Here is a 12,887-nt window from a genome sequence, read left to right on the forward strand (position 1 = left end):
GCTGACTCCAGCAATGGCCAATACCTCATGTTTCAGAGGAAGGCGACCCCCTCTATCTTCTATAATGCACCTGGCTATTTGACCGGTGCAGCAGGGAACCCCACCGCACGCAAAATAAGTCCCAGGATAATTGTACGGTGCGATGGCCAAATGCACCTCTATTTCAAACCCACCGCGCATGGTGGTAGGGAAAGGCCCAGTTCACCAAAAACATGTTTTGTGTGCTTTAGTCCCATGGAAATCATGGGGATTTAAATAAGTGCTTTAAGTTAACCACACACTTAAGTGCTTTGCTGAATTTCGGTCCAGTCCCAGATTTCTGCAGGTTATTGGCATGAGAAACGGTCTTTCTTAAAGATATGGTGAATGGGGCCCCTGTACAAGTAGAAAGAATGAATCCTCTGTGTGTCAAGTTCCAGGCTGTTTTTTAATGTGTCCATCACTTGTGTCTTTATTGTACATTATCCCCCCTCTGGCAGGTTGAAAGCTACATAGGGCAGGGGACAGTATTAGACAGAAGCAATTGTTGGGGCTCTTTCTCTTTTGGGGGCCCGGTGGTTCTGGGCTGACTTGAGAACACACAGGTTATCCTGATCTTCCCCTCTCCCCAACGTACCCTGGCAGCAGATCCCACAGGGTGGGGAGAGCTGCTACCTAATCCCCCACTGCAGCAATGGTAATGTAGGGCCTGAGTGGGAGACACATGCAGCTTGAGCCTCGTCACCCCAACTGGCAGTAGCATCAGATCAGAAGGAAATGACCCACTGAATGACTGATCTCTGTTTTCCCACTGGCAGCAGGATGCACATAGGGAGGAAAGCCGCTGTCCAATCTCCCACTCCTGCAGGACTGGAAGGGAGGTGGTACTTGTATCAATCGACCATTCTAACAGCAGAATGGGATCAGGAAGCCGCTCGGAATCCTCTTGTCTGCCCTGCTTTCCCCTGCTCTTGGTTTGAGGCCTAGCCCTGTGCTATGGTGTGCGAAAATTCACGGGCAGGATGGCGGGAGTTTCCAGAGAGGGTCAGTGCGGGATTTCTCAGTCTTCTCTTCATTACCGTTCAGGAGGAGATCAGCCCTTTGAAGAATGCCATCGAAACCATGGAGCTAACCAATGAGAAAATCAGCAACAGCGTCCAACAGCATGCCTGGGATCATGCCCTGCCTCTGCACCCGCTCTCCATGCTGCTGAACGGCATTGTGGACCCTGCAGTCATGGGGGGATACACCAACTATGAAAAGGTCAGCTGGCTCCATGTAGCGCTTATCTCTCGTCCAAGGTGTTGACTTCCAAGTGGAAGGATGGTCTTGTGGCTGAAGCACTGACCTGGCTCTTGGTTCAATTCCTAGCTACTACACGGACTTTGGGCAAGTCGCTAAAGGCCAGATTTTTAAAGGTATTTAGGTGCTTAACAGGATTTTCAAAAACACCTATGATCTTAGCACCCATCAGTGGGCACCTAAGTAGCTTTTAAAAATCTGTCCCTTAATCTCTCAATGCCTAAATTGCCCATCTGTAAAATGAGGATAATGCTACTTTCCTTCTTTCGCTCACCACTGTTCTAATCTGTATAGATTCAAAGAACAATAGAAAGAACAAAGGTAAGCAGAGGAAGGATGGTCTAGTGGTTAGGGTGCTAGTCTAGGAATGGAGAGAAATGGGTTCTGTTCCTTGCTGTGCCACAAACTTGGGCAAATCACGTAGTTGCTCTGTGCCTCAGTTCTCCATCAGTATAATGGGAACAACAATACTTCCCTACATCACAGGGATGTTGTGAGGATAAATACATAAAAGATAGTGAGGTGCTGTGGTGATGGAAGCCAGATAAATGTGTGGGGGGTAGGTCTGCCCTTAAAAATTATATTGACTTAGCTATGGTGCTCAGGGCTGTGGAAATCTTCATGCCGTAATTAGGTCTATTTAACCCCTGGTATAGACACACCGAGGATGACTGAAGAATTCTTCCATCTACTTAGCTACCTCCTTTTTGAGAGGTGGAGGATCAGCTACATCAGTGGAAAAACCCCTTCTGTCGATACAGAAAGCACCCACGCTACAGCAGTATAGAGTAGAGTGTCCTAGAATCCTAGAATATCAGGGTTGGAAGGGACGTCAGGAGGTCATCTTGTCCAACCCCCTGCTCAAAGCAGGACCAGTCCCCAATTTTTGCTCCAGATCCCAAATGGCCCCCTCAAGGATTGAATTTACAACCCTGGGTTTAGCAGGCCAATGCTCAAACCACTGAGCTATCCCTCCCCCCAACCCTGGGTTTAGCAGGCCAATGTTCGACCGAATGCTCAACGCACTGAGCTATCTCCCCCCCCACACACCCCGGTAAACAGAGTAGACAGAGATCAAAGTAAATTGACTTGTGTCTCAGTTTTAATAATGTAAAATGCTGACAGGAAGACCAGGGATTTTTTTTATAATCACTGTCTAGCTGTCAATATATATTTTGTCTTGATAGCGTGACGGCAAAGAGCAGTCGAATCAGAATGAAAACACAATCTGTCCCTTCGCAGTTTGTGCCTTTTTTTGGCATGGCATGTATCTCCCTTGTTAATTATACTGAGCTGAAGACAGTTATTACCCCAGCCTCTAATCACATTGCGGAGTCCTGAATAATGCCATCTCTGGCATGAAATGTCATGGTGGTTTTCATAGCTTCAGTGTGTGGTGCTGGAAACGTGTTTGATTTTTAAAAAGTGTCGTGATCAAACAAAATGAAGCACAGACATTGAAGGGACTTGTGTCAGATTTAACCCTGGTGTCAATCCCCCGATTCCAGAGGGATTGCACACTCCAGCAGGGATGAATTTGGCTAAGTATTTTCCCATTTTATGAGTTAAAGTTAACGTAAAGTTTAGAATTATGAAAATGGGAAAGCATTTAAAACAAGGAAACTCCAGGTATTTGTAACCACATCTGGAAATACTCACAACCGGTTCATATTTTCCTACCTCGACTAAGGATTAGCAGAGAGAGAGTCTGGCGTTTGTGGGCGGCCTGAATCCTGAGCTTTAATTGTGTCATTGTAGCTGGAAGCCAAAAGTCTCCATTGTACCATGGGCGTGCTTTCTTCCTCGAATAATGAAACTCTTCCAAGAAAAGTACTTTGGGTCCAGCCCTGCAGTTCTCTCTCAGGGTACCCAGCTGTTGACCTCAGTGGGAGTTTAGGCTTTGTAGAACCATACTCCATTGGCCCACAAACACCTGTACATAAAATCCAGTTAACAGAGTGCAGTTTTAAAAGTGGATGGAAAGCTAACAAGTATTTTACCTAGAAAATGTTCTTTAAAATTGCTTATCCTGTGAACTGTGATTGTGGGAAACTTTGAGACTACGTTCGGTCACAAACCATGTGAATTGGTGGGAATTTAGTCCTGTTTTAAGGATCCAAATCAGGAAATGACTTAAGAACATGCTTACCTTTAGGCATGAGCTTAAATTCCTTTGGCTTCAATGTGTGGTTAAAGCTAAGCACATACTTAAGTGCTCTCTTGAGTTACAGGTGTTTTACTGAACCAGGGGCCTTAGTGAAAGCTTAACTGTGGAATCGCTACTGTTGCTTCCGTCACAAAACCCCATATAATTGCTCTGCTGGGAAATCAGTTCCACATGTGGGCTTGGATTCCTCAGCACAGAGGTACCAGAGGCACAAGGGTGGCTTACTAACCTTTTTGAGGTTGGAGTTAAAAATTGTGTGTTTGGGTACAGTTTTGAAGGATTGCATGAGTACTCTGTTGCTTGTATGCTGGAGTTTAAAGAAACTTTGTTACTGAGATGCGGATTGTTGTGGAGTCTTCTGCCTTTTGGGTGGTAGGTCGGGTGAAGGGAGGTTACTCTGGATATTAATACATAGTGCAGGTCAAATGCTGAGGAAACGCTTGACCTTTTTTATTTTTCCCACTGAAATTTTGAAAATCAAAAATATTCAGCCAAGTGGTTGTACTTTAGCAAATTTCAATGGAGAAAAAATGTCAAAACACTTGAGGGGGGGAAAAAAGCATTTTTCTCACGGTTTTTGAGAGAAACAATCTTAGCTCTTAATTTATTGAAGAAGAAGAAGAAAGTTCTAGCAGCTGTAACATCAGACCACACTCGTTAAGAGACCTGGGAATCTTATCGAAAGAAAGTATTTCACTAGGGGTAAGGACCCTGTCTGAAACTCGTTGGTCTGAAACAGATCTTTGTCGCTTGCTATTGGTGTTCTTCAGGTTAAAAGCCAACTGTAAAGAAAACATAATGTTTTTATGTCTTCTGCTTTCCTCTTTGCTTTCAGGCCTTTTTCACGGAGAAGTATCTCCAAGAACATCCTGAAGATCAAGATAAAATTGAACTACTTAAGCAATTAATTGCCTTACAGGTACCATATTGGGACGGGGGGAGAGAGAAAGAGAGAGGGAGAATTGTCACATTGTGTGTGTGTGTGTGAGATGTTTGTACAAAATTTTGAAACAACACAAAGAAGAGAGGTGTTAAAAGAACGCAGTGCAATGTCTGTACAATCGTCCCTTATTTTAAAAAGTTCTATGGTATTTTTACTTAGTGGTCCAAAACACTTCAGTCGCACTTTGGCACAGGCTAACTTCCTCTTGACCCTAGTGGAAGTTGAGCTTTGATTAGAACCACATTGCTTGGCCTACAAACACCTGTGCATCCAGTCCAGGTAACAGAACATAGAATACAAATACACGAATGTAATCTAAAGACTGAGGTAGGTCAGAGCTGAATTTTAAAACTAGATGAAAAATTATCAAGTATTGTACCTAGAAAATGCTCTTAAATTTCTTTTTCCTCTGAACGGTACTGCAGTGCTTTGGACTATTATTCTGGAATATGATGGGTAGATTTTTCTCATTATCCTAAACGGTTGCTCATCCCCTTTTCCTTTTTATTTTTTATTTCTCTTCTTTACCCCACTTTTTTTTTTTTTTCCATAATTCTGACAGTTGAAAAGTCACGCAGCCTGACCTGCTCTGTATGTAACCATTAAAATCGATAAGGAAGTTGTCATGAAAATTGCACTGCAGTAGGACGTCAACTTGTTCCCGTATATTTCCATGTAATGGAGCCAGGTTAAAGCTACTTCACAGTTATATTGCTTTGGAGACTGAGTGCTCTCCCCACACTTTACATACCCCATGCTACACACATACAGGATCATCGTGTGAACACTGGGGGTTTGGAAGTGACAGAGAGAGAGAACTCCTTCTTGACCCCTGCAGCACTCAGCTTTCACTCTGGAGCATGAGAATTGATTTTCTTCCTTGCTTGCTTTCTTGCTCATAGCATTAGCTCATAGTATTTTGCGCCTTTTTTTAGATGCCTTTGCTGGCTGAAGGGATTAGGATTCATGGTCAGAAACTGACTGAGCAGCTGAAGCCCCTGCATGACAGGCTGACAACCTGCTTCAAAGAGCTGAAGAAGAAAGTAGAGAAGCTCTACGGTGTGATAACTCTGGTAAACATGACTTGTTTGTTTAGTGCAGTGTCTCAAAGAAACAGCCCGGAATTACCCTCTCCTTGTGAGTAGCATGTCCCAGCTCCTCACAGCTTTTGTTTAATATCGTCTGCAGCCTTCCTCCCTGACGGAGAGGAAGCAGAGCAGGTCAGGCTCCGTGGTATTGCCTTACATCATGTCTTCCACGCTGAGACGGCTGTCTGTCACCTCTGTGACTTCCTCTGTGGTATCTACGTCCTCCACCTCATCTGACAGCACCTCCTCCAGGCCAGGATCTGATGGGTTAGTGACTGCCCTTTTCAAAAATGTCAGACATTTATGGGGAGTGGGAATCACTTTTGCTCGTGGAGGTTATTTTAATATCGCCTTCTCAAGGGATGCAGCTTTATAACTTTCTTTTGCTTTTAAAATAGGTTTCATCTAACCCGCAAATAATAGTACTTAGTTCTTACAGAGCACTTTTTGTCAGTAGATCTCAAAGGGGTTTAGAATGGGGGTCAATGTCATTATCCCCACTTTACAGATGGGGAAACTGAGGCACAGAGAGGCGGGGGAGACTTATCCAAGATCACCCAGGAGGCCAGTGGCAGAGCTGGGAATTGAACCCAGGTCTCCTGAGTCCCAGTCTGATACCCTATCTGCTAGTCTGCCAAATGATGTGGGTAATATAGTACAGTGAAACCACAGCATTTCTGTTCTCCTAAGAGAATCACTGAACCCTGGAAGATGGAGATTAAAACATCCTATGAGGTCTGTAGTCCAGTGGTTCCCAAATTGTGGCCTGCAGAGAACTGGATGGTCAGTTAGTGCTACCTCAGCTGCTGTGTTTCCAGCTGGGAAATGGTACAGAAGGGAATTGCAATCCTTTCCTGACGTTACTGTTCCACGTACGCATTTGCAGTTGTTACACCACAGGGCCTAAATGCCTTGCCCACGGTCACAGAGCAGATCAGTGGCAAAGCTGGGAAGAGACCCACAGGTTTTCCTGACTCTCAGGCCAGTGCTCGGTTCATTGGACAACACTTCCTTCAATGCATAACACAGTGCAATTTCAAAAGTGCCCAAGTAACTTAAGCGCACAAGTCCCTTTGACAGGTTTCAGAGCAGCAGCCGTGTTAGTCTGTATTCGCAAAAAGAACAGGAGGACTTGTGGCACCTTAGAGACTAACCAATTTATTTGAGCATAAGCTTTCGTGAGCTACAGCTCACTTTATCAGATGCATGTAGCTCACGAAAGCTTATGCTCAAATAAATTGGTTAGTCTCTAAGGTGCCACAAGAAGTCCCTTTGAAAGTCTTGTGCTCCTCACTCACTTTTGCACAATTACTCTCGTGCATACTAAAAAGTGAGGGTCTTCTCACTGGAGGGCTAATGCTTCTGGCTTTGTGTCTGTCCTTCGGTATGGGCTGCAGATCCATTCTCGAGCCTCTCTTGGAGAGAAGGCTGTCGACGGCTTCCAAGGCTGAAGAGCTGCCTGTCAAGGAAGACGCCGATAACCGGATTAACAAATTCAAGCGGAAGGACCGGAGTATTAGCAAGTCTCAGGTTATTGTGGAGAAGGAGCCAGAAGCTGAACTGACTTCCAAAACGGTAACAATAATAGTAGTAATAATAAAATCCGCAGTGGGGGTTTCATAGTTCTTGCTTCTCCTTCAGCCTTGTTTGTCATTGGGATCTTCATTCAATACTGGGAGGAGTTCGAATACCAAAAGCCCTGGTCAGCTAAATAATTACTTGCCTGTTGTTTGGAAACCTTGTTTCAGGAGCCACAGTGCAGTTTGATTTGAAGTAGAAACTTGAGGTCCCAGGTGCTGAAAGTTCCACTAGGGGAGTGCTCATCACCCTCATCTCTCACAGATGCCCAGGACAGTTTCAAACAGACAGCTGCTATCTAGCCACTCAAAAAATCCAGCTGGAGGGCCAGATCCTCAGCAGGTATAAATCAGCATGGCTCCATTGGAGTCAAATGTACAGCCGCTGAGGATTTGGCCTGCGATTTAGGAATTGAGAAGGGACGATCCAGTGGTTAGGACACTAGAGCTTGAAAGAGAGGCTGCTCTGCCACAGATCGGTGAGCTTGGACAAGTCATTTAGTGCCTCATTGTAAAAGGTATTTGGGTGCCTCACTCCCATTGATTTCAATGGGAATTAGAAGCCTGGCTGGCTCATGCCCTGAGGGAGGGACCGCAAAACTGGTCTGCATGCAGCTCTGGGGTTGAAGATGTGTTGAATTTGAGCCTGATCCAATGCCATTTAAGTGCTACTGTTGATTTCAATGGGAGTAGAATCTAGGGCTTCATCCCTGGGTTGAGCTGTCAGCTGCTCTTTGCTTTTGATCCCGATTCAGCGGAGCACTTAAGCATGTAGAAGATCAGGGAGAAAAGTCTGGCAGGCAACTTGGCTGTTGGTTAATGCCCCACCACACGATAGGGAGCTAAGAAAAGCAGAGACGAATTCTTAGTAGAATCTGTACCTCTGAGGGTAAATTCCCCATATGATTGGCTCAGTGAAACACATGAGGCTTTTGAGTTGTATTTTTCTTACTACATTGCAAAATACGCAGATGTTGATTTGGAGAAGTGTTTGCAGGGAAGTCAGGAGTCTATTCCATGACTGACTAGTCCAGTTGAGGATTTAGGGAGACTCTGGTGTGACCCTGGGCAGCACTGGCTGTATAAATTAATCTGAGGCTTGGCCTGTGTGCAGCAGCCTCAATAGTTCTCTCTTATATTCGTTATGCCCAAGTCCTGTCTCTTCTGCACAGTGAAAAACACACCAGCATTCAGCGGTGAAAGGTGGCTAATGCAATAGATCTCCACAAAGAACACGTTGTGTTCTGTAATATATGTAAACCCTGCCAACTTCTCCTGATCGTAATGAAGTGTCATCTAGAAATGGACCAAAATATTGCATAGGCTGGATTTTCAACATCTGTGTCAAATTTCAGCTATGTTTAGCTATTGAAGGGGGGCAATGTTTAACAGAAGAGGAATTGGGCAGGGACAGACTCTCTAAATGGAGCTGTTGAAGGCACCATCCCCGCAGAAAGTCAAGAGCAGGTTAAATAAGATGTTAGTCTGTCTATCTAGATCAGGGGTGAGCAAACTTTTTGGCCCGAGGGCCACATCAGGGTGCGCAACTGTATGGGGGGCCAGGTAGGGAAGGCTGTGCACATGTCCCCGAACAGCCTGGCCCCGCCCCCATCTGACCTCTCCCACTTCCCGCCCCCTGACTGCCCCCCTCAGAACTCCCCACCCATCCAACCGCCCCCTGCTCCTTGTCCCCTGACTGTCCCCCTCAGAACCCCCCACCCATCCAACCCCCGCCCCCTGCTCCTTGTCCCCTGACCACCCCACCCCCTATCTAAATCCCCCCTGATCCCCCCCCGCTCCCCAAACCTCTGCCCCATCCAACTGCCCCCTGTCCCCTGACTACTCCCAGGGACCCCCTACCCCTTATCCAATCCCCGGCCCCCTTACCATGCTGCTCAGAGCAGCATGTCTGGCAGCCGCGCCGCCTGGCCAGAGCTAGACATGCCGCTGCTGTGCCCTGGAGGAGTGTGCATCCCGCTGCCCAGAGCGCTGCCGGCACGGCAGCGGCATGGCTGCAGGGGAGGGGAGACAGCGGGGCAGGGAGCTCAGGGGCCGGGCAGGACAGTACAGTCCCGCGGGCTGTAGTTTGCCCACCTCTGATCTAGATATTCCTGCAGCCCCCATCTCTGTAGTATTTGAGCGCCAAAAGACCATTATTGAATATTCCCTCATGGCATCGCTGTGAGGTAATGCCAGTATCATTAGCTCCATTTCACAGACTGGGCAACTGAGGCAAAGATTTTCAAAGAAGCCTAAGGGAATTAGGCACCCAACTCCCAATCTGGGTGTCTAACTTTCTTAGGCGCCTTTAAAAATCTCAGCCAGCGAGGTCAAGCGACTTGACCAAGGCCACACCAGAAGTTTGTGGCATGGTTAAGAATTGCATCTCGTTCTCCCAAGTTGCAAACCAGTGGGACTCCATGAGCAAGACCCGTCCTTCCTTAGTTGGAATAAGAGAGGGATTGGTTCTGCAAAATGCAGCCTCTTGGACTGAATGACCCACACGGTCTCTTCTGGTCCTGGTACTGATTACCTGAACCATTTTTCTTTGCCTTCTCTCAGGAGCTGCTCCTTGCAAAAGTGTCCATAGAATGGCTAGGCCAAGTGCAACTGTTTTCCACCCTGAATTCCTTCCCTGATATCAGAAGCCTCTTCCTTCCTTACCTGATACAATGAAATCTTTGTGAGCAGTGCTATCCAGTTAGTAAGGTCCCCACTGAAAATTTGACCAGCAGTGCTAGCATCATATGTCATAGGAGTTACAGCACTCGCCTTTTGACATTGCTTCGCCAGTTCTGTGTTTGCACTCTTATGTTTCACCTAAATGCGCCTTTCTGTCTTGTACATGGCTCTTCTGGTACATGCTGATCCCTTCCTGACCGGTCTGGTTATTCCCTGCATGCGCAGCCACCTTGCCGACTTCAAACGGTTTTGTTTACTCTGTGTTTTCCCTCAGAGCACATCAGAAAAAGCACAGAGACCAAAGAGTCTTCAGTTAGGAGACGGCAGACTGACACTGCATCAGGCTTCCTCACTCCAGCAGTCAACCCCACTCAGCCCGCCCCCCATCACTCCGAAAACCCCAAGAACCCACAGTAAGTCCTATTGCACTGTAGTTTGCTTTCCACTTCCTTCTGGGCACTGTCTGTGGTAATAGAATATACCAGCGGTTCTCAAACTGTGGGTCAGGACCCCAAAGTGAGTCACGACCCCATTTTAATGGGGTCACCAGGGCTGGCATTAGACTTGCTAGGGCCAGGGCCAAAGCCAAATCCTGAGCCCCACTGCCCTGGGCCAAAGCCCAAGTCCCACTACCCGGAGTCAAAGCCAAAGCCCGAGGGCTTCAGACATGGGTGGCGGAGCTCAGGTTACAGGCCTCCTGCCTGGGGCAGAAGCCTTGGGCTTCAGTTTTGGCCACACCAGGCTTTGAAATTGGCTCCCCCGCCCAGGGCAGCAGGGCTCGAGTGGGCTCAGGCTTCAGTCCCCCGCATTCTGGGATCAGGTAGTAATTTTTGTTGTCAGAAGCCGGTCACAGTGCAATGAAGTTTGAGAACCCCCTGGAATACAGGCAGTCCTCAGACTTACGACACAATTGGTTCCTGAAAATTGCGTCTTGTAAGTCGAAACATCAGCACTCGAACATCCACTCCACTGCAAGACCAAGCGTCGTAAAAGTCGAAACCAATTTTTGTTAAGTCAAATCAGGGTGTCAGTTCAGAAGCGTCGTAAGTCGAACGTCGTCAAGTCGAGAACTGCCTGCATACCATGTTTTAGTAGAGAGAGCCCAAGAGCTAATGACAGCTTCAGACCAGGGAAGAAAATCTGGTAGGAAAAAGTGTATTGAAAGAAACCCTGACTTTTACCATTTGCCTTATGGACTTTCTCTCTGTGTTACCAAAGGGGCTGAAATAACCCTTCTTAATTGTATGCAGCCCAATAAATTGAAATTAAACTTCTTCCATGAATAGTTATTTTTAACCTACTAGGCCAGACTTTTTTTCATCCAGGCTTTTCAATGAATGGTGTGAACGGATATTGTGAGCTAAATTTCCGAGTGAAACGCCAGTGCAGTTATTCGTGGGCACCTGGGGAACGAGAGACTGTCTCTGCAAATCAGGCTCTTTGTCTCTAGCGTGACAGAACATGTTCAATTTATAGGGCCTGCTGCTTTTTTCACTATAAATCAGAAGTGGCCCCAGTGAAGTCGGTGGGGTTAGCGAGAGCCGAATGAATCCAGGACACCTTTTTAACAGGTCTCTGGCTAAAGTCTTGGGCAAAACTTGCACTTTTTGCTGTAAATAAGTGAACTACAAATTCCAGCTGTCTGAATCGCCCAGCTCCATCTTGTGGCAAAACATTTTATCAGGAGACATAAATTGCTGCCGAAATCTCAGCTGGCAAATTAAAAACGTTTTACCTGTCGAAGAAGGATTTTATCTTAATAGGTAAGGAAAGTGAGACCCTTATGGAGTGCATCCCTTACATAGACAAATATGGGATTTGGTTGGTTCAGATGTAAGCTTTTAGGGTGTGGGTGTGCGGGCGTAAACTTGGTTTAAGTAGAGAAGCCAGATAATTTTCATTGTGATTAGTAGCAGGACTATTTCTTGGGACATTTTTTTTTTTTTTTGAAGTTTGGATACTTATTTACCCCATCAGAAGGAGTTAACTTCAAAGTGAATGCTGAGGTTAAAGCCTGAGTGGAAAGGAAACCCCTCTGAACATTTCAGATGTGATAATGGATTCAATTTTCTGTTCCCCCAGGCATGCCTTGTTCACATGGGTTTAGAATCACGTTACGAACATAGAAATCTTCCGGATCTTTTGAAGTTAGGGGAATTACAACTGGGATTTTTCTTTGACCCATCTGTTCAGGTTCATCTGCTAAAATGGTTGGGGACCTGTTAGTAGATTAAAACAAAACACAGGAATAATTTTCCCTTCAAAATTACATGTGGTCAATGCCATTTCCCTCCCACATCCCACCCTCAATTCAGTCTTCTTTGACTTAAGTATCTTTTTATTGTTTCTAGGTTTTCCCTCATTGCAGGCAGATGGATTGGCAACTGCTAACTTCCAGAGCACCCCACCTCCGCCTCCACCCAAGAGCAAACCCTATGAGAATAGCAACTCAAGGAACTCTTTGGAGGTAGGGAAATTGGAATGGACACTGGAACTTTCCCAGTTGCTCTCAGGGTGGTGCTACTTGAAACTTGTCTGATCCGTTTACTGGTTTGCTTCCTGAAACCATAAGAGAGCAAGACATTTTCCGCTTAATGGGAAAGCAATCTAGCCAGTCCCTTTCTTCAGCTGAAAAGAACGTGCTTTCCTTGCCTTGGCAAAATCTGCTGTATCCAATGTTTTGTGTGTTCTTGTTACTGAAAACACAAACTAACACGATGACCTGGGAGTTTAATAACTATAGTCAGGGTGTAAATATCACCGTACTCTCCACTACTGAAAAAAAGAAGAAACAGGGAGAACTTCCAGGCCAGGATTTTCAGAAATGACTAATGATTTCTGGGGGCCCAACTTTAGGACACTGGGAAGGAGCCTGATTTTCACTTTCTGAAAACCGAGGCCCCTGGTATTAAAACTATGGACCAAGATAATTTTCTGGTCTTCATAAGTCATCATCTCACTGTGGCATCATAATAGTATCTTCAATGTGTACGACTGTAGTGCCTTTTATTGGAAAGCATCTGACAGTGCTTTACAAGGCTAGCTAATATCCATACTAAGGATCCCGGAGTTGGAATTTGGCCAGTAATACTGAGTTTTTAATACCATTCTTTATTTAAAAAAAAAAATGGAAATGGGACATTTCGGCT

At 45.9% G+C, this 12,887-nt stretch overlaps 1 protein-coding gene across 4 annotated transcripts in view; it reads left to right on the plus strand.

The window, feature by feature from the left end:
- The window catches only part of DOCK5 (dedicator of cytokinesis 5), a 140,980-nt gene that overhangs the window by 119,560 nt on the left and 8,533 nt on the right, over window positions 1–12,887 (plus strand). For 3 of the 4 annotated variants that reach the window (XM_073325314.1, XM_073325315.1, XM_073325318.1), the window contains 7 exons: window positions 1,066–1,242; window positions 4,284–4,367; window positions 5,327–5,464; window positions 5,580–5,746; window positions 6,877–7,054; window positions 10,013–10,151; window positions 12,090–12,205. In XM_073325314.1, the coding sequence (XP_073181415.1) occupies window positions 1,066–1,242; window positions 4,284–4,367; window positions 5,327–5,464; window positions 5,580–5,746; window positions 6,877–7,054; window positions 10,013–10,151; window positions 12,090–12,205 (999 nt within the window). Of the gene's footprint in view, window positions 1–1,065; window positions 1,243–4,283; window positions 4,368–5,326; window positions 5,465–5,579; window positions 5,747–6,876; window positions 7,055–10,012; window positions 10,152–12,089; window positions 12,206–12,887 lie in introns of those variants that run through there. The other variant, XM_073325317.1, reaches the window with a different exon arrangement.

Source organism: Lepidochelys kempii, chromosome 26, assembly GCF_965140265.1.
Source record: "Lepidochelys kempii isolate rLepKem1 chromosome 26, rLepKem1.hap2, whole genome shotgun sequence".
Lineage (NCBI taxonomy): Eukaryota > Metazoa > Chordata > Testudines > Cheloniidae > Lepidochelys > Lepidochelys kempii.